The sequence below is a fragment of the Phalacrocorax aristotelis genome, chromosome 19 (assembly GCF_949628215.1).
Source record: "Phalacrocorax aristotelis chromosome 19, bGulAri2.1, whole genome shotgun sequence".
Classification (NCBI taxonomy): domain Eukaryota; kingdom Metazoa; phylum Chordata; class Aves; order Suliformes; family Phalacrocoracidae; genus Phalacrocorax; species Phalacrocorax aristotelis.
The window spans coordinates 1,442,552-1,470,210 of record NC_134294.1 but is presented as its reverse complement, the minus strand read 5'-3'; the positions used below and the strand labels follow the sequence as shown (position 1 = coordinate 1,470,210).

General features: G+C 48.1%; 1 protein-coding gene across 3 annotated transcripts; it reads right to left on the bottom strand.

The window, feature by feature from the left end:
• Nucleotides 1-3,477: 3,477 nt before the first annotated feature.
• DDI2 (DDI proteasomal shuttling factor 2) lies at nucleotides 3,478-27,442 on the bottom strand. 3 transcript variants are annotated; one of them, XM_075114143.1, is made up of 10 exons: nucleotides 27,251-27,442; nucleotides 22,651-22,780; nucleotides 21,330-21,560; nucleotides 18,849-18,975; nucleotides 16,663-16,790; nucleotides 15,940-16,068; nucleotides 15,058-15,161; nucleotides 14,460-14,649; nucleotides 9,964-10,026; nucleotides 3,478-9,867 (listed from the first exon to the last, which is right to left on the bottom strand). In XM_075114143.1, exons 1-9 carry the CDS (start codon nucleotides 27,386-27,388, stop codon nucleotides 10,010-10,012), a joined length of 1,194 nt encoding a protein of 397 aa, XP_074970244.1. In that variant the 5' UTR covers nucleotides 27,389-27,442; the 3' UTR covers nucleotides 3,478-9,867; nucleotides 9,964-10,009. The 3 variants fall into 3 exon arrangements, with proteins under 3 accessions (XP_074970244.1, XP_074970242.1, XP_074970243.1); XM_075114142.1 differs by lacking the exons at nucleotides 3,478-9,867; nucleotides 9,964-10,026 and adding an exon at nucleotides 12,077-12,293; XM_075114141.1 differs by lacking the exons at nucleotides 15,058-15,161; nucleotides 15,940-16,068; nucleotides 16,663-16,790; ... (2 more) ...; nucleotides 22,651-22,780; nucleotides 27,251-27,442 and having other exon boundaries at nucleotides 14,460-14,537.
• Nucleotides 27,443-27,659: the final 217 nt, after the last annotated feature.

The window sequence follows — 27,659 nt, the reverse complement described above, 5'->3', positions numbered from 1 at the left end:
GCACCATCCCACTCCTGCCACACGCTGGTCTGCTTCCTACCCTCTTCCCAAAAGATTTTTAACTCTGCTCAGTATTTGCAGCCTGAAGTTAGCATGAAGAACGTTACCCGCAAAGTGAGGAGCCATCAGGCATTTGTCACCAATGGCTAGCAAGGACAGACAGAATGAGTCACCGAGCCGTATCTCCTGCCGCAAAGCATGCTAAGTGCAAGGCACCATCCTCCTAGGAGACATACAGTGCATGCAGTGCAGTCGTAGGGCACCTCAGTAATGTTGCCAGTGATCAGGAAGGAAATTAAAGCAGTGCAAGAAATGTTTCAGGAGGTAGCAGTATAGATTTAGGCAAGAAAAAATTTTATATTAGGAAAAACCATGGAAGAAACCACAGGCTTAGCAGGCTAAGCAAACAGCGAGCCCTGCACCTTGTGGCCAACATGCAGCCCTGTGAGCACACCTCCATTTCCACAGCAAGGCACAAGTGTTTGATTTTAAAACACTTCCCATTTTCATTTGTTAACGAAGGGACTCAGAACTGGACGCTCCTTTGGCAGCTGCTATTGTGAGGGATTTCAACCACCAACCACTCACATCCTTGTCTGCGTGACTCAATGCTTTCATCAGCAATCATGACAGCACCTTGTAATTAGTAAGCTTGGTTGTCAGAGACAACTAGATAATAGTGGAACGATCATCACAGTGCACTTCCAAGGGGGTCCTTCACCCCCCGTTTACCCTCGAGGAAAGAAGAGGTACAGCAGATAATTGACATGAGGCCATAGTGAATCAAAAGCCAGGCTGGCCAGCAGGATTTCCCAAATCCCAGTCTGGTGACAAACCCACCCAAAAAGCAGTTCACTTGGCAAAGCAACACCAGGTACATGCTAAAACCATGAGCCTGCAGAGAAGTGAGGAAGTGGACCTACATGAGTTTACTGCATAATTAATGAGCGATTGTTCAGTCACGTCTCTTCTGTTGACCATTCTCTGAACTATTCTGGTGCAGGAAGCGGTATGATGCAATGCTCACCTCTCTGCATCCACCTCCTGCTCTTAATGAAGCATCTGCACCCACGCAACTACTCAAAGAAAACCTTTCATCTGTCATTTTAAACTCTAGACCTCTGGGGGGAGTCTCTTGTCCTACTCCTAAGCGTCCGTGAAAGATAACCAAGGAAGCACACCAACTTGCAGTAAGCTTTACATTTATTACATAGGGTCTGAACCTCTCTTGGCCATATAAGGGGCTGCAGATTTAAAAGTGCCGATGCCTCGATTCAGAAAGACTGGGACAATCTCAAACGTGAACACAGCTGTAACTGCAGTTAATTTGCAGTTGTGTACAGTACCAAAAGAAAACCATCTTCATAAGGCAGAACAGAGAGGCCCAAGCGCTCAAAATAGTTTTCAATCAGTCAGAGCATTTAGTCCTTAAATCATCTCCCTGCGGAAGCAACTACAACCAACTTTTTGGCTGTATGAACATGTTGAACGGGGCTGTAGCAGCCCACACATTAAAACCTTCCCCTTTCCCACCCCACGGCCAGGATTCAAAGTGTTCGTTTTGCCCTCCTAATTAATATCTGCCTTGATGACACGATTTAGCTATTATAGTGACAACATCATCACATGTAGAGCTCTGAACACATGAGGAGGAAACCACTGTCCAAGAAGTGCTCTGTCACAGCAACCGATTCATACCCCTTTGTGGTTTTGAGTGTCTCTGCTCATCTGGTCCTGACTGCTCTCTGGATAGCTGAGCTTTAAACCGGTGGGTACTGTCACTAAGCCACTCTCCATCATCTTTGAAAGGTCATGGAGCACAGGAGAGGTGCCCGAGGACTGGAGGGTAGCCAGTGTCACTCTAGCCTTCAAAAAGGGTAAGAAGGAGGACCCGGGAAACTCTAGGCCAGTCAGCCTCACCTCCATCCCCAGAAAGGTGATGGAACAGCCCATTCTGGGGGTCATCTCCAGGCACACAGAGGAAAAGTTTATCAGAAGCAGTCAACATGGATTCACCAAGGGGAGATTGTGCTTGACCAACCTGACAGCCTTCTATGATGGTGCGAGTGGCTGGGGAGATGAAGGGAGAGCAGTGGGTGTTGTTTACCTCAACTTCAGCAACGCTTTTGACACTGTCTCCCATAACACCCTCACAGGTGAGCTTAGGGAGTGTGGGTTGGATGAGAGGACAGTGAGGTGGATTGGGAACTGGCTGAACGGCAGAGCTCAGAGGGTCATGATCAACAGCACAGAGTCTGGTTGGAGGCCCGTAACTAGCGGTGTTCCCCAGGGGTCTGTGCTGGGTCCTGTCCTGTTCAACGTGTTCATCAATGACCTGGACGAAGGGACAGTGTCCCCTCCGCAAGTTCGCTGACGATACCGAGTTGGGAGGAGCGGCTGACGCACCAGAAGCTGTGCTGCCATCCAGCGAGGGCTGGGCAGGCTGGAGAGCTGGGCCCAGGGGAGCCTCATGGGATTCAGCAAGAGCCAGTGCAGGGTCCTGCCCCTTTGGGAGGAACAGCCCCCCGCACCAGCACAGGCTGGGGGGGACCTGCTGGGGAGCGGCTCTGCTGAGAGGCCCTGGGGGTGCTGGGGGGCAGCGAGGTGACCCTGAGCCAGCACCGGGCCCTTGGGGCCAAGGGGGCCAGCGGTGCCCTGGGGTGCATGGAAAGGAGTGTGGACAGCAGGGCGAGGGAGGTTCTCCTCCCCCTCTGCTCTGCCCCAGTGAGGCCACATCTAGGGTGCTGTGTCCAGTTCTGGGCCCCCCAGTTCAAGAAGGGCAGGGAACTGCTGGAGCAAGGCCAGCGCAGAGCTGCCGAGGTGATCAGGGCTGGAGCATCTCCCTTATGAGGAATGGCTGAGAGACCTGGGGTTGTCCAGCCTGGAGAAGACTGCGGGGGGATCTTATCAATGCTTATAAATACCTGAAGGGTGGGTGTCAGGAGGATGGGGCCGGAGTCTTTTCAGTGGTGCCCAACGCCAGGCCAAGGGGCAACGGGCACAAGCTGGAACACGAGAAGTTCCCCCTGAACATGAGGACAAACCCCTTCCCTGTGCGGGTGCCAGAGCAGGGGCACAGGCTGCCCAGAGGGGCTGTGGGGTCCCTTCCCTGGAGACATTCACCCCCCGCCTGGACGCGGCCCTGTGCCCCTGCTCTGGGTGTGCCTGCTCACACAGGGGGTGGGATGGGGTGATCTCCAGAGGTCCCTTCTGACCCCCACCAGTCTGTGATTCTGCTCTTCCAAGTCCTGCCTGAAGGATTCAACACCCCATCTCTGTAGAAGGGGAATACATTCATTTCTTGTGCCTGTTCTCAGGCCCTGCAAACTGGAATCATTTTAGCCACAGATTTCTACTCATTATGTTCAAAATAGCAACATTTACATTAAGGAAATTCTGTTAACTTTGGGAAAAAAAGCCAGAGAAGTATTTTAGTGCAGAGATGCTGACCTCAGAAATACAGACAGACCAATCAAGCAGCATTATGATAAAGTGTTTATTCATTTTTTTAAATATCAAATTTTTTTGTACACATCAATTTTGTTGATAAACAGTCCCCCAATATTAAAAAAACCAAACAAACCAAAAATCAAAAAAAATAATCAAGTGTGTATTACTTTGGGCAGAACCACATCCCATTCTCTGATGACACAACCACTCCTCCCTTCAGCCACCTGCGAGGACAACCGAAGTACGTTCAGCCCAGAAGAGTAAATGACACAAATGCAACCAGCTTTAGGATTCCTGAGTATTGATTCCCTCAAGTTCCTTAAATGAGTTTTAAAACTCTTAAGCTAAAAAGCATCAGTCAAAGAGTAACCCAAACCGCTATGCATTTGGATCACAGACTACGCCTCATCTACACAGTGCAGGAAGAAATCCCTTGAACGCTTCAGAAGGGAAAGATGTACATGAAACTGACCCCATTTCCCAAGCTGACTTCCGAGAGAGGCAGGCAAAAATACCTCTCGATTTCTCCACTTTGAATTCACGTTAGAGTTCTGGGGAGCCGTTTGGCAAGAAGTCCAAGTCTGGTGAAGAAACCTCTAGGATCTGTTCCTCCTTTTATGTGTAAATGGCATAGTGTTTTAAAGAAAACTTATCTGGAAGTTAAGCATTCACAGCAAGTACGCTTAAATATTGCTACTTTTGAGGAAAGGAGACTGCAAGAGGGAGAGACAAAGCCAGAAAGAAGGAACATATCTAGGAGGTACAAGGTTAACAGTCCTGGACGCCAAGTGTCTACGTAGAAAGTTGAACATACGTAGCAACAAGGCAGAGATTGTCACGATAACGCAGTGTAGCTCAGCTCTGTCCAGCAGCAGGTAAACATGCCAGGGACCGTCACCAGGAGACAATTTCCTCCTCTTGTCAGAATTATCTGTGCCCAGCAGCTTTCAGATGTCAATATTTCACTAAACATCACCTCTAAACTCACCTAGAGCCTCATGTACAGAAACACATTCAGCAAGGGGCTGAGTACATTCTTGCCGTATCTTTAAGGAAAAGAAATACATCTCAGAAACCAACAGCAAGGTACATGACCACAGTGGTCGGTCAGGGAACACCCAGAAACAAGCTCTGCAGACCCGCAAGGGTCCCCACAGGTGCTAGCAACTTTATGAAGGAGCTTCCGAGTGTTCCTTTATTCTCTATAGATGGACTTCTTATACTGAAATAATTTTGCTAAGCTGATGTGACATTAGTACATTAGAGCACTGATGAATGAGGAGGGAGAAGAGAGTGAAGAGCCTTATTTTAGGTCAGGGTACACGGCTCCTTGGAAACCTGAACAGCTTTTGGCATTAACTTTATCCCCTGCTCTAGCCAACAAGCTGTAGCAGTCTGCCTTCCCTGCTTAAACAGAAGTATTCCCACTTTGTGGGTAAGCAGAGAGACAGTTAAGGGACTGCTAAAGGCTCAGCAAAGGATGTGCGCATACAGCAGAGAGGACACACGTGCACGTTAAAACAGAAGACAACTGTTAGACAGCGTTTGCTAAGCACATATTCTATGACATTTTATTTTAACCTCGAATACCCACCACTGCCCAGATTTTCTCCAACATAAATCTTGCTTCTAAAAAAAATCATTCTCTAATTTAGCAGCATGTAGCCATTCACTCAAAGCAAGGCTCTGAAATGAAGAGATTTAAATCACCAGGCTTGGACCAACTTGTTAAATTGTTTTACAAGTATTTATCAGTTGGGGGTCAGGCTTTGTTTATAGCAGTTCAGAGAAAGTTACCCAGGAAATTCTAGCACTATTGATAAATGCTTCAGTACAGCTTTGGCAGAAGGGCAGATTTCAAAAATTATATTTGACAAAGAATAAAACTGAGCATTGAAGCAAGTTGGCTGATGCTCTAAAGCTTTTATAGCATAAATTCTTATATATGCAGTCTAAGTAAATGTGGCCATAAAACTAGAGCCTTTGACCAGTTTGGTGCAAAGCAGCAGTACTTCGTCTAGCGATTAGCAATTGCTTCCAAAACCATAAAGTGTAAATACGAAAAGGGTTTAACATTGAATGGCTAACATCCGATGCCTTGAGAAGCTGGCAGTAGGTGAACCTGCAGGCTAGGGGCGCAAATTCAGCGCTCGTGCATCCAAGAGGGCCAACCTGCAGCTGGTACCTGCGTACCAGGTTCGGGCTTGCTCCTACAACCACCTCACTGAGACATGTGGTGTGAATCGGGAGCAGATTCGTCTGTTTAGCTGAGGATGCTCTGGATCTGAGAGCTGGGAGCTTCATTCTTGTTGTTGCTTTTGATCGTGAACCAGATGCAGGTGGGAATGGGTCTACTTTATCTTATTTCCTAAGGCTTCTAGGGAGGGATCTGATGACACTGTACTCCTGTACCAGCCCAAGCATTACCCTTCACAGCGGGGGCTTTCGCTGATTTGAGGTGCTCGTTGTACAGAGAATATTTTAAAAGTACTTCAGCAGGGGTAACTCTGACCACCTGCACGGTAAGGATCATTAAGCTGTAGTCTTGCCTCAGTAACTCATTTTGAACAGAGCCTCAAGTGAATTACTCGACGCTGCTCTGGCAGGGGGTCCCCAAACAGCCAAGCACCGCTTCCTACATACGTACGGAGCAACGCCTGCTGCCGGCATCACAAATAGTGAGATGTGAGCAAAACGTGTCTGGGAGCCCCTGGCCCAGCTGGTACGTTCACAGCTGATGCAGAAGCTCCATTCAACAGACAGAGGAATGCCTTGAAGCTCTTCATTATTCTAAAGGACCTCCTGGCTGCCCAAGAAGAAAGAAAAATCTGACAACCACTGCTCACCAGAAACTCCTGCAAGTTCACAGATGAAACCAAATTTGTGTTGTTTTTAAATGCCACCCTACATGAAAAAAGCCTAGCACACACAGAGGCAAATCTGCTAAGCAACAGGGAAAACAAAACCCCAGGAACACAGCCTGAGACAATGATAACAAATGAAAGCCACGAACAAAAACATGTTTCCAGCCGCTGCTGACCAATCGCTTCAGGTTTAGCTCAAAGTGGAACGTTCAAGATGAACACTTGACATAAAACCACTTCAGAGATTTGCAAGTGGGGCTAAGTAAAAGTTCCTATTTAAAATTTGGTATCATGTTTCAGCCACACTTTCCTTCCCCCCTCCCCCAGCCCCAACAGGGTTTTGGGGCTTTACAGAGCAAATCACAAAGTTCATCCCCAAAAAAAGCATCTGGAAAGGGCTTCCTGCAGCACAGCCTCGGTGAGTCCTCATCATGCAGGCTACGCACCAGGGACCTCCCAGAAGGCCACGACGGTTATAATGCAGAAGCCATGTCAGTGCGTTTGTTTCATAAACCCTACTGGGGAGCCGTCGCTCTTTAAGAGGTATTGAATTAGTACCCCACCAGCCGCTCCAGGATTTCTGCAGTTTGCATTTCCACAGCTGAGAGGCTGATCATCCCCAAATATTGAGATAAAACTAGTGCAGAGCAGATTTCTTCATTCTGATCACACCTGTGCTCAGTGAATAGAGAATGCATCCACTGAAACAGTCCACCCTTCCAGGGGCAGAGGGGGATTAAGAACCGTAACACACGGTTGGTTTGTCACACAATTTCATCATTAAGGTTTTGCTTTGTGGTTGAGCTTGTTCTTTTGTATGGGGGAAACATGATGTGGGCAAAGCTAGAAAAAAACAAAAGTAAAAATATTCCTTTTCCCTTCCACCCCCCAGCCGCTACAATTAATACCAGCATTATCTTCAAATAAGTTAAAACGTCTCTTAAGTTTTGGTAGCACCAAATTCTGTCCCTCCCCTTCCTCTATCCCCATGTTGTAAACTTGAACACAGTGGCCCAAGAGCATAAAAGGGTTTGGCAGAAATAGGCATCAGCCTCCCCCATGCACACACAAAAAAGCACACGCTTCCCAAAGCCCCTCTCCACCCCTCGTTCCTCTTGTAAAGCATTACACATCTGTGGGCATCTACATACCTTTAGTAGCTGCCATAATAGTTTCATCAGCATCACAGATGGACATGGGGTTACAAAAGCGCAGCAGAGCTAAAACAAGTCCACAGAGTCCCTTTGGATGAGCGCCGTTTCATGCCTGCGCCATACCGAACTCGGCGTGCACGTCCTGTCCTGTGCACACGCACGGTCAATTCACTTCGCGATCTGCTTTGCGCTGGACAGGGCGGTGATATTAATGGCTTCTGCTTTTTATTCTTAACATTGGAGCTTATTCTAAAATTGTACATTTAAATAAAAACATTATTTTTAATCCAGTATGCATAATTAAAAGCTATCCCATCCACACAATGCTAGGACGTTTTCCTTCTTTTAAAAGGCCAAATCTAATGAGTGAAACAGAAGAGACAAGTTACTTTGGCTGCAAATAATTAAAAAACCTGGCTCAACATTCTGCTTGTACATTACGGTGTATAATTTAGATACGTTCTTTAAAAGAAAAGACACCCCAGTCAGCGACCTCTTCCATAGTTACGTAGGAACAACAATACTCTTGGCTAGCAAAATGAGAAGAGCAAGATCTGCGTTTCCATCTGCTTGTTCCAAAGCCTCTAGAGCTTCCCGTGTGGTAAAACCAGCGCCAAGGATCCGATCAACATCAGCCGCAGGAAAAGCAGGTGGTGGAGGAGCACCCGAGGTAAGTCCAGCAGAGCCAGCTGGTGGGCTCAGCAGTGGCTCCTCACGCCTACCCAACGGCCACGGACCTTCAGGAGCAGAACTGCTTCTTCTCCCAGGCGCTCCTGTGAACAGGCTCCCAGCACCCTGAGGTGCACCTTCATCCAAAGCGGGTGTAGAGGAAACGGATGCGTTTTGCTCTGAAGTCAGAACAGTTGGACTCTGATAACCTTCTGGCAAAACCTCCACCTGCTCAGGGCTCTGTTGCTGGTCAGGTGTTGCTGCAGAATTCACCACGACCAAATCACTCTTACCTGAAAACTTCTGAACCTCTAACGCACCTTCTCTGAGAGCTGACTCTGTGCGACTGACAGACCCAATGCCGATGTTTTCTATGCCAGAATCACAAGCCTGGCTCCCCTCTGCTCTTCCACCCTCAGACCTCGCCTTATAGAAGGAACAACTCTGTTCCTGGCTGGCTGGATCTGAGCCTTTCTGCTCGCCTTCAGAAAGCCCCTTCTGTTGTGCTGCTGGCTCTTTGTGAACCACTTCCAGCTGAGAGACTTCTTCAGAGGCAAAGATTTTACATTCTCCTTTCCTACTGAGGATCAAGAGTTTGTGCAGCTCTTTCAAGGCTGATGCTAGAGAGAAACATGGCTCTTCTGAAGGTCTTCCTGGATCTGTGTCCAGCCGATGGATGCTGGAGGGGGAAGAGCTGTCTTCAGCTGCTGAGTTAGACAACTCATTGTACTTTGCAGGAATTTCACTAGTGCTTTTAGACTGCGGGACAGCACCGGTGGGAAGTGGATCACTCAGGGAGGGTGCAGCCTTCAGCAACTCCACCTCCATAGAAAAGGTGTCCGAGTACAGGTCAGATACACTTCTGTTCTTGGCCTGCAGCTTCTGCTTGCTTGCTGAGCCGTGCGCTTCACCTACAGACTGCTCAGCTACATCTACCTCCATGAAGGCTTCCGTATGGATACAGCTACAGGAGGCTGACGTTTGGGTACTCCCTTTTGCACAGGAAAGACCTGCTTTCTCCTGTCGATCTCCTTTCATTTCTGTAGGAGGATTTTCTGGCTGGCCGGCTTCTTCCGCAACAGGTTTCTCAATGCCACCAACATGGCAAGTTGGTTCTTGGTCAGTTGTCTCAGTTTGCTCCTCTACATGTTCTTTCTCTGGTTCTGTGCGTGTCTGATGGTCTATGAGACACTCATGCTTTTGCTCCTGTTCTGAAGACAGACATACATCTTTATTTTGCCCGTGCTTAGCAGCAGTGTCAGTCAAACTATTTTCTTTTGTCACTTCCAAAGGATGTTCCTGACCACGGTCTTGTTCTTTAGCATTACATTCCTTTAGACTATCAGCAATAAATGTTTCCTTGTGTGTCTTCTGTGAAAGGCAAGCAGGATTGCAACAGGTTACCTCCCCTGTCTGGGGAGAAGGGTCGTTATTTGCCAAGGAAGCGTTATTGGAAAGATGCTGTAGTAAGAGAGGATGTTCTTCTTCTGGGGTTATCTGGCATTCAGTTGAAGACTCAAAAGACTTGACGGCTCTAGGATCAATGGGCTCTGCGAGGCTAAATTTGGATGAGCAAATTGAAGCAGGGGCAGAGACAGAACGATCAAGTAATTGATTTGTGGGATTACAGATCTTGGAATTTAGTCCTGAAGACTGGACTGGATTTTGAAACCCATCAGAAGCTGGTAATGAGGGCATTTCCAGTGAGGTAGTTTCTTTGTCACTATTCTCTAACAGAAGACAGACAAGAAAGAAGTAGTTAGGACACACGAGAACCACTGTTTTCACATAGTAGCAAAAACTCATAAACCGATGGCTCTAAGTACCTGGTCTGTGGCCCACTCCAGCTGCAGTAAACACACACTACATGCATCAAGGCTTCTGACGTTCTGTTTGGATTAGGAAATAAACACACCAAACTTGTGTTAGCATTCAGAGCACACCACATGCACAGTTATAGTCCTGTGACCTCGCAGCTCCCCTCCCAACTGTCCACCGAAGACAGCGTACGAGCAGCAGGAGCTCCTCACTTTGCTGCCTTCCAGGAGTTCCACCTAGGAAATTCGTTACATCAAGTCAAAAATAACTCTGCTGGAGAACAATTTAAAGGCTGTTCTGTACTATCTGCGCTGCAGGATGGTCCGTGGGTGATACTACACACTTGATAAAATATATGCAGCACAAGGCATGTGGCTAGCACCGTACCGGTGCGTTCTCCATACAGCTGGAGATATTCAGGAGCCGTGTTCAGAGAAGTGAGGATCAAGAGGGACTGTGCTCCCAGCAGCTATTGCCTTGCGATGGCTAGTGGCATCACAGGGAGGAGAAGGTGAGCAAACATCAGCTTGCTGCAAAAGGGAAGCGTAGAGATCCTAGGGCGAAAGGCAGAAATCCCCAAAAGGAACTGCTGCCTGAAGCTGGGAAGAGCAAAGCAAAGGAAGAGACAGCCAGAAGTCAAACCCAGCTCACTATTTCCTTCTCCACACGGAGAACAGATGAATTGCAGATCTCTATCAGTAGCACCAAACACTGGGTCTCGTTATCAGGACAAATTAAATAAGTGACCTTATCTTGCTAATAGTCTAATCTTGCTAATGTATCAGCTCTCATGCTCCTGTTAAATCGGTAACATGACCTTTGCTGTAAGAGCGCCTGTCCTCCCATTAAAGCTCTACTCTGCCCAGCGTCAGACACCCGAACGGCGATCCAGATTTTGTGCTGGGTCATTTGTTGCATTAGTTGCCTTCCACTTTCCAAAGGCCTCCAAATTCAGTGGTCTTAAACATATACCACTGTTCTACCTGAAGTCTTTCTTTTTTTTACAGACATCCAGGTGTACTGGCGGACAGGTAGCCACGCTCACACGTACAGCCAGGATTTCCTTTAGGTTTCACACGATGAAAGATATCTGCCTTTCTCACCTCAGCTACTTGTTTCTTTAATTTTCCCTTAAATCAAACTGGTGCACTACAGGCTGCGATACCGCCCCTCTGACCATACACTTTGATATAGAACACAGCGCTGCTGCAGGGAGCGATCCCTTGTGTTGGCTGCTCATCTGGTCTTAATGCAGCTACAACAACTTGCCGACGCTGGAGTATTAAAAAGCCAGAATTATCCTGCAGATTTTCAGACTGCTCATCTTTCCTAAGGGTGGCAAAGAGGCTCGTCACACAGGATATGGATGAGAACCGGAAGGATTTTTTTTCCGTTCTACGCGGTAGGATCATGTTCACGCTCTCTGCTCCCGAGCCAGTCCTTCAGAGAGGAAGCAGAACCGTCTTTTGAGTCAGTGGATCAGTAATAAGAGCCTGATCAAACACGTCAGGGATTTGCAACCATTTAGGCAGCAGAAATTGCTGGTGTTCTGCCAAGCGCTCCTCAGCGCCATCCTTCCCGAAACCCACTGTCATCCTCCTCCCAGGGTTCTACAGGAGCTGAACCCCAGCCCCATCAAGGATATCGATCCAGCTAACACCAGGAACAAACTGTTCTCCACAAAGTGCACCATCAGGGGTAAATCCCTCTCTATACTGGGAAAAGCCCAAGTTGTGTATGTGGTGGCAGTGCCTTTCTTATATCAAGGCTGTCTGGATGAAGAGCCGTATATGGGCAAGCTACCTGAATACGCTTCCTCCTGAAGCAACTGCAGTTTTGCTCCCTAATCACGGAACTTTTACCAATGGTGGTGGTGGGGAAAACACTGCATAGTGGCAGAAAAGAGCAAGCTCACAGACATAAATGAAGCAGATGTGGAGGATCCAGATCACAGTAAAACATACCAGGACTCCACTACCACCTCAGCTGCCTTGCCATGGGTGTTGGAGCACCAGCGAGTCAGCCGACAGAAAACATGAGGCTTGCTAAAGTGGGCTTTGGAAGATTAAATTAACCTCAAGGATAAAATAAGGATTAAATAAAGCTCAAGAATAATCCAGGTGCATTCAAAATGAGAACTTTAATAGCCTACAGATGTTTGCAGTGATTTCTGTTGTACCATCTACCAGCATGCAAAAATTCAGCAGCAAAAATTCCAACGGTTACGAGAGAACGCAGGCCTTGTGGGGTGCTGAGCTTCCCTGGTCCTGCATTACGTTCTCTCCCTCTCCAGCCTCCTGTTCCTTCACTTGGTTTTCCTGGTACCATCTAGCAGCAGCTAATAGTTTTGGAAGAGAGGAGGAGGGTATAAATCAATAATCTGACATCTTAGGATATAGCCTGTGAGCCAGAGGCTTGTAATATGCCTAAGACTTAGTCGCAGTCAATCTAAACAAGACCTGCCTTAGTTTTGTGCATGGGTGTTCTACAGGAATTAAGCGATGCACAAAATGGATTTCCTATTCTCAAAGATCTTTTACATTCCTGTAGGGCTCAGCATCAATGGAAAACAGCAGACTACCGATTAGTCTGAACAAAGCCACGTGGTCTTTACAACTGTAATAGTACATAAGCAGCTTTGATTTAAGTCATTTTAGGCACTTTTCATTTTGAAGCGCTCAACTAAAACGCTTTTATTCTAAAGACTCATCTATTTTGGGCTGAGGTTTGCTTTTTATTTGACCCCTTCAGCAGAGAACTAAATCCAACCAACTATGACGTCTGCAAAGTCTCATCCAAAATGGAGAGATATTGCAAAAACCAACCCAGGATTCATCAGGCTCCAAGTTTTAACAGGAAAAGAACTAATATTTACATCTGCACATTTTCTCTGCTGGGTGATGTGAAGAGACATGAGCCCAAGCTACCAAGTCTGACCTTTAGCGATGTCAAAACGGGGCAAGGTCAAATCTATGTTTGTGTTTCCCTCTACTTGCTGCAACTTAAGTTAAAAAGCATTCAAATTTGGCTTTAAAAGTCAAACGTCTAAACTGTTTTTTGCCAATTCATTAAAGCCAGGCCTTCCTTCTGAGGTTTCTACATCTCTGGAAAAGTTATATCCTTAGAATGGAAGAAAATTGGTCAAAGGGACCAACGAGTGCAGGTTCATGCTCCCCTTCATGTAAACAGCTTCATTATTCGCAAGGAGGTCAGTGCTTGCTCTTTGGACTATCAGGCAGCAATCGGGAAGCATTAAAGAAAGCATCCGTACATTACAAATATACGATATGGAGAGAGTTAAATCTGGTTATCGCACTTCAATTTTAAATAGGGACATGCTAGAGTCTTAAAAAATTAGCAATAAAAATGTTGAAGAAATCAACTTTATCAGCTTAAACGTGACCTGGCAAAGAGTTTTACACGTGTGTGGGAAGCAGAATCTTACTGTGTGCTTTCAGAGGGAAAAGTAGCAGTAAAACTCAGAAGTCTCTATAAAAGACTTGCATATAAAATGTTATCTTTAAAAGTTTTGGAAAAGGCCTAAGGAATACACTTTGTGAGGTGTTCACAGCTTCACTATAATAGCAGGGAAAAAATAATGAAGCTTTCCTCTAGTCAAAATCATAAGCTGAAGTTAAGGGAGGAGTTACACAGAAAATCCGAGTTTCAGGCAGTTTGGCTCATGGCTCCGCATTCAGCCCTGTTGGCATCCCCACCTGACTAAATTTTGCAGCTATCAAAATCTTCCGTAGCCCAGTCAGTATGCACCTGTGCGGCTTACGGATTCCAGGGCACAGGGAACAAATCCATGGCAAGGGTAAAAATTCTCTTTGCAGATCACATTTAAGGCTGATGATACACATTAGGATGTGAATTCAGCTGCCACTTTTGAAATTCAGAGCAACAGTAATCTTCAGTAAGAGAGGCAATTCACCTTCCAAGGGCACGAGCACCATTCTAAGGAAAAAAATGCTGAAATAGTGCTATTTCTAAAGATTGTAATGAACTTTTGTCAAGAGATTTATACTTTCTGCTACAGCTCCTCTATTTTTATATGCTGCAGCTATTAAGAACAGGATTTGCAGAAGACTCCACAAAGCTGTCCTTACATGAGGCTGCTAAAATATCACACAACTGAACCACGTCCCTGACTAGACACCACAACTCGACCCAGGTCAACGGGTGCCAGAGACAACCGATTATCTCCGCACCTTTGAAGGCCAAGAAACCAGAGCGGGTTGGAAGCTGCAAGGAGAGCACAAATTAAACAGCAAGCACCCCCAGATGCCTTCATGCAGACAGATTTTACTGTACAGAAAGGAAGAGAGAAGTGCAGTTAGAGTACACGAGTAAGAATAAAGCCCCTTTCTTTCCACCATTTACTCTCTGATACTGGATTAGACTATATCTCCTAGGAGGTGAGAAGGGGAACTGCTGACAGACATCCTGATGCACAGTAAGAAAACTATGCAGATTAATATTTCAACTGGCCTCCTCCCAGTACCTGCTTCCTCTACGGACTTCTGTATTGCTTCTGCTAGTTCCTGGTCTGCGATCTCCTCCGGCCGCATGTCCTCCCGCCCGGCCCCGTAAGCCAGCCGGGCACACTCTGGGAGCTCGCCCTCCGGGAGGAACGTGGTCTGCGAGCCAGTCGTGCCGATCACTAGTACATTCTTCTTGAGATCGATCGAACACTGTGGAAGAGCATCGAGACATCAGGGGCCTGCGTAAGAGGCAGTTGATTCCCAGAGAAGAAGGAGAAACAAGGTTAAACGATCCACTTCCAATGGGAACAGCTCATAGCAGCTAAGCAGAGCGGGCCAAGAGCACCGGCTATAAGCAAAGGGCTCCGTGTGACTTGATTTGTAATAAATCATTCAGCTGGAAAGCTCTGAGCATCTTTGATGAGAGCAAAAATATTCAGGGAGCAGCCAGACATCCTATAGCCAGACACCACAATGTATATAGTGTACGTACTTCTTTCATAACTGGCTGGAAGATAATCCACTATCAACTCTCCCCAGAGAAATCCTAATAAATTCACAGGCATGGCACTATGTTGCACTTAGCCTGGAAGAGCCAGTAACTGTTTCAGAAGATACCTGATGCCTCTTCAGCATATCCAGTCCTAGCAGCATGTCCATGGGCTGCTCTTCAAGGATTGAGAAGGAACATGCCAGGAAATCCCCTTCAATCTGGACCTGAGCTGAAATGCAAGGGAGAGAAGTTACCACCTCGCAACGCTACAGAGCAACAAATCTACTTCCTGCTCTTCCATCTCCTGGGAAAGGTCTGCACAAGCCTGCCGGGTAAATCTGAAACCGGCACTCTGATATACTGTTTGGGTCACAGAAAGTCGAGCTGTGCGAGGCCCAGGACTACCAGGCCTGCCTTGGTCTCGAGAAGTTAATTATTGTAAAAGCTGACCTGCTCTAGAGCCTGAAGGACTGCTTATCTAACCTGCCAAGCTAGAGGAGCTGCGTACAGCTCATTAGAGCACAAGTCTGAAAGCAACAACAGTGAAAAGAATCGATTTTTCAAGGGCAATCATCTGGCATCCAGAAAACCTGCACAAGAGCACGGACAGCCTTCTTTTCCCAAAGGAATAAGGAATATGAAACACTCCACTGTACCAGAACCCTTCCTGAGCAGCTCATACTGCCTAACAGTCCCACCCCAAACAGGAAAGATCCCACTATTTCACATTAGCCCTGTTTTTTGCACCCAGACTGAACACATCCTCTGAGCTGAGGATGCCCTCACCTAAAAGCGTTAAGGTAATTCCATTAAAAAAGCATGAAATGAGTCAGAAGCCAGAGTACCACGCCTGAGTCAAACATACATCTTGCAGATGCGCTTCCATTTTACTCTGCAGGAGTTTCTAGCAATTACAGCATTAAACCAGATACTCCTCGGTGCCAAGATTCTGAGAAACGCAATCAAACTGCCGCTAAAGCTGCCCAAAGAAGAATGCCAGTACTTACCTAAGTGCACTCTGCCAATTATCTTCTGCGTCCCTACACCTTTAGCAATGCCAGCCCATCGCCGATCTACCAGCCTCATTATGTTGCACCTTTCAGCACAAGCTTGGCTCATGATGGTCATCTGGGCACCTAACAGCAACAGAATCGGTGTTAAATCCTGACAGCTCATCACAAATTAAAATTCTCTCCTGGAAGGGCTTAAGATCTTGCACTCAGCAGCCGGGAAACCACACTGCATCAGCAACTACATTAGGGCATAGAGGCTTCCTGTGAATCCCACTGCGCTGAACTGACTGTGTATACACAGATCAGCACTGACAGTAAAGTACGTATTGCTGTAGAGCTGGAATAACCCCAAGTACTTTCCCTTTAAGGCTGTGGATGGGAAGCACAGCATTAAAGGCATGCAAAATCCCTCCATCTGTAAAATGAGATAAGACATACAAGTGGCAGTGACCTTTCTGCCATCGCAGTCCCAGAAATGCTCACAGCAGCCTTGATCTGGGGTATTCAAGCACTCACGCGCTCTGCTTCTTGCAACAATTTCCTCTGTTCGCCTTAAAACAATGCCCAGGCTGCTCTCAGGTTTTAATTAGGTCCTTCAAAATCTTGTAATGCACTGCTTTATTCTGGAATTTTTGGGCAAAACTTCTGGAGCATTTAGTCTCCCTCAGTGAGGGAAAGGAGAGCATGGAGAAAGAGATGAAAATGGGAGTAATTCACCTGAGTCAACAAAGGCTTTCACTGGATGTCCATTGACTTTGCAGTTAATATACAGCATCACCACCTGGCCAAAACTCTCGGGGGCCTCTTCCATTGCTATCGTCATGTTTTCTTCAATGTTTTGTTGCCTGAATTTAATGGAGAAGAGAGAGAAAAATCAGACCTTCCATGGGCCAAACCTTATAAGCATCCCCGACTTCCAAACAGATCTGGTAATCCCACCCACTGCAGCTCACCTTACAAACAGCACATTTAAACCACAAAAAGGACTGCTTTATTAGCTAAACATAGCCGCCTTAGCAGAGGGATTGCTAGTCATGATCTTGGCTTAATCCAGAGCCACCACGTCGCTCCCCAGCAGCCGTGAAGCCTGCTCCTTCCAACGCCTTGCCTAACTCACACAACAGCACCTGGCGACCTTCTGTTGGCAAGAGAAACCTGTCACCAGAGTTAACCTGGAGAACTTGTGAGAAAAAAACCTGCGTATTTATTAGTCACTCTAAAATAAAGCACTCAGGGCACACGATGAAGATGTTGCCAGTAGCTACAACGCTGGAATCCCACACAGCAGCTGAACATGAAAATCCTCCAACGTTTCCCTGGTATCTTTCCTTTTCCAGGCATAGGAAGGGAGGGAAGTGAGCAAAACTGCAGCGACACCACCATGAGCACAGGTCCTCACTGCAAATTCAAGCCTACAGAAGAAACGCTCTTCAAGAAGCCCATCACAGCCCCTACACTAACCCACCGCTTCCAAGATATCTGTAGCAACTGCATCCAAAATAGCTTTATCTACCAAAAGTGAAAAGGGCGTCCAAATTTTGATGCCATTTCCCTTTTCCTCCTCAGTATTCCCCTACTGAGGGGGAAAAACCCAAGCTCCTTTCTTACCTGTCTTCTGTACTGTGGTAGCCCTTCCCACAACAAGATGGGTAGACATGGTTTCTTGGTCGGCAACCGAGACCTGGCTTGCTTGGGAGCTACCCACTGCCAGCCTGTCCTGCTTCATATACACGTGAAACAAAGAGCCACACGTTGCCCTGTCTTTTATTATTTAAGCTTAAAGCGGATATACAGTGGTTAATCTTCAGTTTGTTTTCTTGTCAAATCCATTATTCTGTTTCCTCTGTGCTTGCCACTCTCTCCGCTTGAAGGGCAGGGGCGTGTCTCAGAAAATACGATGCTTGCAATAGCTTCCAATCAATCTTGGGCAGAGTGCATCTAATTAAGCAAGGAGTTCAGAGAAACTAAGTGGGGCGTGAAATCTGGGCACTGTTAGGTGCCCAAACTGTTCCCCAAGAGCTGCACAGCCTTGGGCACATCACCTTTATCTGTCACCTCATCTATGGAGGAAGGAAATCGTTCCTACGCCTGCCAGCAATGTTTTGCTACCTACAAGTGTATGCTAAGCTAAGCACTTATCCAGCACCAACACCTTGTCAGTCATAACGCAGGAATGGCTCTTACCACAAATGAATTTTGGTTATGACCAACTATGAGCCTGTATCACAAAGACATTTCTTTACTGGGGGAGAAAACCATCAGTCATGTTCTGACTCAGGATTTATCAATTTAAGAAATCAAGCCTCAGCCCAGTGCTGAAGAGAGCAAGAGGGAGTGAACGCTGATGAGCAGAATGTATTTCTACAGAACATCTCCGACAGCAGTGATGTTCAGAGCCTGGAATTAGCCAGAGAGACAAAACAATTAGCAGTACACGAAACCAAATCTCGAAGGCAGCTGGGAGAAATGACACCACATTGCTGTGCAGAGTGCTCAGCTTAGAGACTAACACAGGCCCAGCTCTTCAGTTCAAAACATGCCTGAGATGCCCAAGTGCCACTGCTCAAGAGGATCTCGGCTAAGCGCTATCCACAAGTGCTCTTGTTTCACAGCAGACCAGCTTAGACAGCTCTGGGACATCACATGCATGGACAGCGGTGCTGCCACCTCATGATCTGTGCTCAACTGCATACATCTGAAGGACGGGGTGTGCCTACATGTCTCAGATTCACAACCTTCCCACGTGCAAAGGGGGCTCAGAGGACTGCCTGTCGAGCATCTTAAGGCAGGATCTAAACACACCCCTTGTGTCCTCCAAGGAGAAATCACCATGGATGGAAGTGCCCTGTGGAAACAAGCGCTGGGAAGACGTCCAAAGCCTGTGAGCGACTTTGGTTTTCTACCTTATGTCTTCTTCTATCTTGGCCTGTGCCTCAAGATCAAAAGGGTCAGCTGAATAGAGTCGGATCCTCTCCTGCTCCCGCCGGGCTCTGTCCTGCTGTTGTTCCAGCAACACCCTGGTGAATTTCTCTGCAGTAACAATGAGATACAGAAATTCTTTTTACTGGTGATTATTCTTACAAATCAAGTTCTGGCACAGCAAACTCTTCTTTTTATGCCAGCGTACACTCGGGTAGACTCGGCAGCACGCACGAAAAAGGCTTCATCTGAGGGCAGCACGATGGACCTCAAAGGGTCGGTGGCAAACTGGGGAACCCACTGAGATGAAAAGCAACTGGGCAGAGATCTTTCTGCTTGTGTCTGCTACCCAAACAGCACAAGCAAGCTCAATTTCTTTCCACATACATTTTTATATGGAAGCAACATGGAGAAAAACATGAAGACAACACTATTTAAAACAAAGAGCTGCCATCAAAACAGGAATTCATTCTTCTATTGCAGCAAGAATTGCCTATGCAATACTCAAAAAAACCCAAGCCCCAGCTGCAAAACCAGCAGATAAATGAGACCCGACGCAGAAATCAGGACTATAGAGCTTGCACAATTCAAATTAAAAGCTTGAGCGCATGTGTCTTTTGTAAAAGCTTCAGAGAGAGAAGTGGGATTTCACAGCTCTCAGTTAGATGGCCCATCTACAAGACCAGCTTGTGAAATCTATCTTGTTTTACACTCAGCAATCCCCCATAAAAAAAACGGCCTGGAGATCCACCAAAGAGCAAATGCAAAATTACAAGATGTAAAAAAGCTAACAACAAAACTTACTGTAAACCCCAGCAACACAGGCAAAGACAGAGACACTATAACCCCTAAAGCTGAATGCCACCACCAAAATCAAAAGGTCCTAGACAGGACACCTGCTTCACAAAGTCAAGCAGCCCATTCTAAGGACACAGATTTTAGATCCCCACTTCTTCGATGGCCTCTAGCTATTTTTTACTCCTTGGATGTGATCATGTATGTTCCCAAAAGGACCTGGCAATAAATTAAGTTCTGTAAACACAGAAGGTTGTGGGTTTGCTTCCAGAAATGCAGCACCCATGAAGACGCTCTCTAGCTCAAAGGCTGTTCCATGTTCAGGAAGGCACTGGGTATGTTTCTTGTTTGTTTTCTTTAAATTAGCCTTCTGTATGGCAGGTGCCTTCTAAAGCGCTCGCGGTGCATCCAGCACAGTCACGTGGCACATATCTGCGTGTATTTGGGCATCAGGGCCAGAGCTGAACTGGATCTGCGCCCAAATACAGCAGTGTTAGCAGCACAGAATGATGAGAGCATAACCAGATCAAACCACTTCCTTCTGACAGCCGGCTGTGGCGATTTAGGACTAAAAATGCACATCTGATTCAAAGCTTAATGCGCACAAGACAAGACAGATCAGCAAATGAGCCAGTTCTGGGTGCCTTGGGCTTAATCTCTCATTTTCTGTGCCAAGAGCAGCACATCTTCTCAAGGTGATGGGAGAAACACCTGCACTATGGATGCAGCGCTTGCAAGAAGGATGGAGAAACTTGAGATCACAAAGGACATGGTTTTACCTCTGGATACGAACCAGAGTCAGAATTAAAAATTGAAATAGGCTGACAATACCCACGCAAGTTCCTGTCTGGCTTCCTTTGACAGAGAGAAATCACTAGGATGTAGCCTTGAAAGTGGAGAGGGGGGTACAAGTCTCCTGCTAAGGTTCCTCCATTCATTTCCCCAAACTCAACACGGTCTGTTTCCTAACTAAACATCTTGCAGAGGTTTAGCAGGACATCTTCTGATGCCCAAAACGCCACTCTGGTTTCATACTGAAAGGACACCAGAGTTCAAAGCTTTATAAAGAATGAGAGACCAACACCAGCTACTCGCCTGCAGAGGAAGCGAAGGATGCGGTACTAGGCTTCACCTGTGCCCAAAATACATTAACACTTTCAAGGTTAACAGAAACTTAAGCTCCCTAAAGACACTACGTATTCCTTTTCCTCTCCCTTTCCGACGCCCACTTCCATAGCAGCTAATCATTACGGACAGAGTTGGTTTGATAGCGTACCGCCCTCTGAGAGGTCTCAGTGGGCTCTGGGATGCAGCAAACATACCACCATCACTGGAAAACAGGCATTCAGGCAGTCTTAGCATACAAATCAGGAGCTGAGCCACTTGTCTTTCACAGAAACTCGACTCATCTGCGCATCTGCTATTTCAAAGTAGCGGATAGAGGATATTAAAAAAGCCAAGCAGGAGAAATATGCCCAACTTGCCAGAAACAGTCTTGTGAGAAGGAGAGGAACTCTGCTTCGAGCACTCCCAACTGGCACCTTTTACCGGTGTCACTGATGAGCTGGCAGCGAACATGCCAACTAGTTAAAAACCTGTGGCTGCCTTTTATTAGAACTGAGCTCAAACAGATTTAAAACGACCTCCCGCAGACTAAAAACCCAACTTACCAAGGTCTCCACTGAGCAACGCTTCCGCCAAGGGTGGATTGCGCTCCTTCAGCAGTGACAGCTCGTGGGGATTCGCAAGCAACATCTCCCGTAGCAGCGCCGGATTGTCCAAACCCTGAGGGAATGACGGTGCATCGGGAGGCGACGGGCGAAGACGCTGTGCTGGTGGCTGATGCTGCTGAGTGGATGTCCCAGGAACCGCGATGCTGCTGAAGTCTATCCTCGGCAGAGCTTGAGGGGGGGAAAAAAAGAGGTCAGAGGAGTCGGCGCTTCACGTTTACAATTCTCCGTGAAAAATGCACTGGAAAAACCGCAGGAAGGATGAGCTGGCTCTTAATCCGACAGTATTAGACTGGATTCTGCGACGAGCAACTCTTGTCGGAAGCACGGCCAGGTACTCAGGTTACTGGGTTAGGAATGCTAACACGTATTTATGTAACTGGTCTAGCCTTCTATCTGGCCCATTTTTAATCCCCTGAAATGCACTCAGTGAATGGCAGACTAGTTATTTCCAGCTTCACAAATGTGAATACCACAGGGAAGGATGGGAAGGCTAAAGCCAGTGACTCTAAGGCACTTCTGAATCTCTCGGATTAAGAAAAAGCAGGGAGGGGAAAGAAAAAAAAAAGTAGTATCTCTGCAGACCTGCATTGCAGGTACCAGTGCTCCAGCTGAGGCAGGAGGACGAGGACCTCAAGCAACGCTCCCACGTCCTTTTCAGCCAGCGGTACCTTCTTTTCCAGTGATATTTAACCATGGGGATTTGCTAGGAATCGCTGCAGAAGGCAGGGCAGAGGAGCAGGGCTCCACTCAGACGTTACTTGAGGAGCCTTTCGCAAGTACGCACAACTGCGCAACTGCGTTTGTCAAGATGCGGCTTCTCTGGGTGTTTGTCACTGTACAGATTCAGAGCACACATCGCAACAGCCATCTAATGTGTTTGAGCCGCACAGACCGCGTGTTATTGTGCCATCGCACTGTGCAGGAAGGGAACCAGCTGTTGTATGAAAATTCACACGGCTTTACCAAAAACTGCTGTCCTGAACCAGTTACCTTCCTCACTTTCTCTGTATTTCTCTAAAAGGACAGTAAAATGTTATTTGCTTCCTTGGAATAAAAAAAAACACCAACCAAAAAAAACATTAAACAAGCCCTTCAGGTAATTTTAAAAGCTCCCCACCTCATCCCTAGCCACCCTCCCTTCCTAAGCGTTTTGCCTAGCAAGGTGCTAAAGGAGGCTGACAAAAGATGGAGCTGGTGTTTGATAAACCTTGAGATCTTTGCAGGCTGAGAGCAAAAGTTAGCGCAAATCCATTCTCACCTGGGAAACGGATGGAGGGCCGTGGCTCTACGGTCTCCTTCTGTCGCAAAATCACCACGTCCCCATCTTTCAGGCCGTAGGAGGCCAAAGATCTGTTGTTGTCAGTTAGAGGCCGCTCCGCATAGACTATCTGTTCGTGGAGAGAGTGCACTGAAAAACACCATGCGTGATGAAGCGGACATAATCTGGCTTATTTTTATTTATTTGGGTTTTTTTTTAGGAAAGCATTCTGGTAAATCCTCTGGACCCGTCCCAAGCTTCAGAAGGGAAGGTGTGCCAGTCTCACCACGGGAACAGGCAGGCCCTGCCAAAGCACCCCACCTCAGGTGCAGAAAGACCTCAACAAGTTGGCGGTTGGACAATGACACGGAGTTGGTCTTACCGAAACCCGGCAGCGGTTTCTTGAAACCCAGCATCTCAGAGAAGGGCTGGTCTCCCTTAAGTAGAGGCCAGGATTTTTAACGGACAGCAAGCCTTGCGCCAGGGCTGTTTGCCACACATTTCCAACACCCAACCTCTACAATTACACAAGTCATGACCATCTTCTACAGCGTTATCTCCCCCCAAGTCAGCACCTACTGACCAAAGACCGGCTGTGTACGTGCAGGCAGCGCTGGTCAGGATTGATCCGTGGATGACCCAGCCCAATATCTATGATCTCTGCCTTTTCCAACAAGACAGTTCCCCAGAATAACCAGTTTTACAGGGACCTCAACAATTAGCTCAGTGAATTCCAGTCTACTTCACGAATGGAACTCTACGCCAGCTCAAAGGTTCAGCACCCAAAGACACCACTCCCAAGACTGCAGGCAGTCCACAGCAGGGAATTAACTTCTTTTGACTCTAAAACACAAAGTCACATCATTTTCTGTCACGATAATCTGATTTAAGAAGCGATCCATGGATTAAACACAAAAACGTATTGAAATAAAAATGAATAATCACCACGGGAACATCTCTGTTAACAGTAGATCTGCAATACCTACAAGTGTCATATACTACAGGGAAGCAAAAGAAATTAAATAAAGAAAAAAGCACTTTACGGGAACAAAAGTTCCCAGAAACAGTATCTGCTAAACATTAAGGTTTTGGTGCCTTCCTCGGAGCGCAACGAGACTAGGCAGATCAGTTCAACAGCCTCCTGCCCCTGGCGGGAGTCCAAAGCAAGAAGCGCCCAAGAACTCGGCCTAAACCCGTCAGACATACGATCAAATTTCACATTTACTACCTAGTTTAGTAAGACCGCGTGTCTCTGCCTCTGGAAAAGGCTGTTTCAGCAATGACAGGTTTGCTGCAGGTCGGGACTGGCAGAGCCGCGTGGGAGAAGCTTTCGCAGTCCTAGCCTGGATGGGCTCAGCTTTGCCTGATACTATCGCAAGCAGCAGACCCAAAAAGAAGACGCAAAAAAGCCCAGTTACTACGTGTCTTAAGGTCTGGAAGACACTACAGACTTTTACTGCAGCAGCTCAGAAATATTACACAGACATTACGCTAATGTGCTCTTACAGCAGAGATCCGTCATCAGCGGTGGTGCCAAAGGCAAGACAGAAAAAGCAAAAATAACAAGAACCACGTACGACGGCCACCAGAATTCGAGAAACAAGCACAAGCTTCCTACCTTCTCATTAATGACACACTTAACAACAGTTATTGTGGTGTTGCACCAAACTGGGTCCCTTCCAAAGCCAACACGGCTCCATCGCAAGCTGTATTAAGGTGTGCAGACTCTACTCCGATGGTTTGCAAGACATAATTACCAGCATAATTAAGGTTAGCTTCCAATGGGGAGAGTCCCAGCGCATCCTCTCACGATACTGGATGCGCCCCACCCAGCCTGGCTCAGTAATGCCACGGCCCGCGGAGAAAGCAAGCTTTTAATAAATCTGAGCTGCACGTGCAGATCTGAAATGGCAGTTCCCCTGCGCAGGCACTCTGGAAGAGACAAGTTAATCAGTTTAAGTGAGGTTTTACCTCTGTCATCTTGCTGGGATTGGATTTATGAGCATTCGGCCTTAACACCTCAGACAATGAATTAAGTGCCCAGCACTCACTCTACATCCATTAGCAGCATGGCTTAATGCGCTTTTGACCCAGTCTGCTCTGCTGTTAAAACAAACTGATTTAATTTTGCTGCTTTTTGTAGCATACTTTAGAAGGCAAGCTTGTAGGCTGGCCAGGTACCAGACACGGGCTCTTCTGGAGGTGACCCAGGCAGGGATGCCGGCACCGAGATGGCTCAAGAGTTGGATCTCGCATAATGCATAGGGTAGAACCTCCTTATGGAGCAAGGAGCCCCAGTCCAGGGTGCTAGATACCACCAGCAACCGCAAATCAAATCAACCCCAAACCCGTTACATCCTCCGGTGCGTGGCCAAGGGCAGGGAACACACAGCGCGTAAAGAAAGCAAAACAAAGGAAGTGACCGGCACTGCCAGGCGAACGCGGTGCTGCTGAGAGCCTCCCCGTCCCTCCTCCAGAAAAGCCGATGCCTCGATGCGTGGCGGAAACCACAATGAGCCAAATTATCTCCCCTCTCCTCGCCCTGCAACTTATCACCGCGCCCGCCAGCCACCATCCCCGTTATCGCACGCCGCCCTCTGCGCCTTGCGACCGCAGCCGTCCCTCGGAAACCTCGCAGCCCCCTGCTCGCCTCCACCCCAAACTGCAGCACCTGGAATTAATTTCACCAAATTAATAGAGAATAAGACTGGGATTAACGTGCCTCCACACACAGCTGTGGTTCACTCCACCCTGCGCAGTCCCTACTATCAAATTCATCCTCTCTTTTGTGCCAACGTGACACCTTTAACACAACGTGCGCCTTGGTTACGGAAAAACAGCAGTGAACCACCAAGTTTGGGAAATATAATTCTGCCTGCTTGCAGAGGATGGTTTGAGCACGCAAAAATCCTTTTACGCAACAAGCTGCTTCACTGATAACTTGTATTTTTGTTATTTTCTCTCTACTGAAGTTCCTCAAACCCCTTCATGAATGCTGGGCAGAAGCAGGAAAGAGAGGAATAAATATGTAGCTAAAAAACATTAAAAAAAGGAAGCAAGATGATGCAAAAACTCAAAGCAAGGGAACTCCCGGCAAAATCTAAGCAGAAAAATCCACGATCCCTCACTCTCCTCAAACAGAGCCAGATCTGGTGGGTGACCCTGACACAAGGGGAACAAGGCTGACGACGAGGAGTTTATGCTCCACGTGCCCAGAGATATCGAAGCCACTAAGCAGAGTCCCACGCGCAGAGGCTGTCCCCATCACTGGCCACAGATTTGGGTGCCTTGCTGGTGTCTGTGACCCAGGCACGGGGGCTTGCTGGAGCGTAGCAGGTGGGAGCCTTTAAATGAGCTGGTTTCTCTCTTTCTACCTACCAAAAATCAAGAGTTTTCCTCTAAAGGAAAATCCACTTCATTTTGATTTTCTACCCCTCCGCTGGGGACCGCTTCCCCCTCAAAACCAACCTCGCTCCCCAGAACAAAAGCCTTGCCAAAAGCAGAGGTAAAGCAAACGCCGCAGGTGAAGCGTCGGGAACCTGCTCGGCGAGGGAACGCGTCCACCTCAAGGGCGGCCGGTTCAGCCATTTTTTTCATCGCTGACTAATATTCGCCTGACTGGAAAAATACTTTATTAATTTAGACGAGGAAAAGGGTTGGAAAGCAAAAGCCATCGCTACAAAACTCCACCAACTCTGCCAGGCGTGGCCGGCGCCCCAGTAAAAGGAGCTGACATCGCCCTGTCCAGCACCGCGTCGCCGATAAAACAGGTAGAAATCACCAAAAGAAAACCAAACGTAAAATCAGAAAAAAACCTGGGACTGAACCCAAAACAGTGAGCAAACCCCAGACGGACAGACAGATGGACGAGAGCTGCCCCCACGCTGCAGCCTGCCCTGTGTTTTGGCACACTCACGACAAGCCAGCCCCGATTTTGGGCTGAAGGGGGATCTTTGCTGGAGGAACCCGGGGGGATGCGGGGGGAACCCGGGCAGATGCACCATCCGGTACCCGCACCTGTGAGAGAAAAAAAACGGGGGGGGAAGCCTCAATTTGCCCTTTTCCGCCCCAGACGCAGGCAGGAATTTGATGCGATACATGAAACCCTTTCCCGAACGTTTCAGCCTCGAGCCCCGGGGTTTGAGGGCACCGCGGGCCGCCACCTTTCCCGCCCCCCGACTCCCACTCCTCTCGCTCCAAACCCTTCCTCATTAAAACGCCAGATTCCCCTAAAAATTCACTTAAAAAAAAAACCCGAAAAGCCAAATAAACCATTTTCTTCTCATTTTCAGCTCCACCGCGGGAAGACGCCCAGCTTTTCCAGGACGGACACCGGTAAGACACCGAGCCGCCGGGGACCCGGAGCCCTCTACCCGGGGGAGGAGGAGGATTTTGAGGGAAAAGGGACGCGTTTCTCCCCAAAACACCCCCCAAACCCCGGGACCCGGCGGGGCGGATCCCCTAGCCGCAGGGGGGGCACAGACCCCGCGGGGGGAGAGGGACACACGGCCGTCCCCAGCCCAGGGGACCCCGGGGGTGCGGGAACCACCGGGCCCTCCCCCGGTCCTCAGCGGGGGCCGGTGGGCGGGCAGGGCCTGACCTGGCTCTCGGCCGCCGGGATGCCGGATTCCATCTCGCAGAGAGCCCGGAGGTTTTGCAGTTCAAAGTCGGCGTCCACCTGGAGGGAGAAGGTGAGCTCGCTGCGGTCGCGGCGCAGGCAGAACACGGTGAGCAGCATGGCCGCCCCGCCACCGCCGCACCCGCCGCCAAGTGCCGCCGCCGCCGCCGTCAAGCGCCGCCGTCGCAAAGCTCCCGCCCCGCCGCCTCAGGGGCCGGCCGTCAATCAGGGATGCTCGACCAATCAGGGGGCGCCTGGCGGCGGGGGGGATGTGCCCTCTCCCGAAGAGGCTCCGCACCTCAAACGCTGCCCTCCCCCCCCCCCCCCCCCATTCGCCCCTTTGGAGTCGCCCGGAGCAAACCCCGGCGCCCCCTCCCCGCCCTCCCCCCCG

What these genes read in the sequence shown, in the direction of transcription:
- DDI2 (XM_075114141.1), bottom strand. Translation starts at nt 9,835, where the DNA reads ATGCCCTCATTACCAGCTTCTGATGGGTTTCAAAATCCAGTCCAGTCT.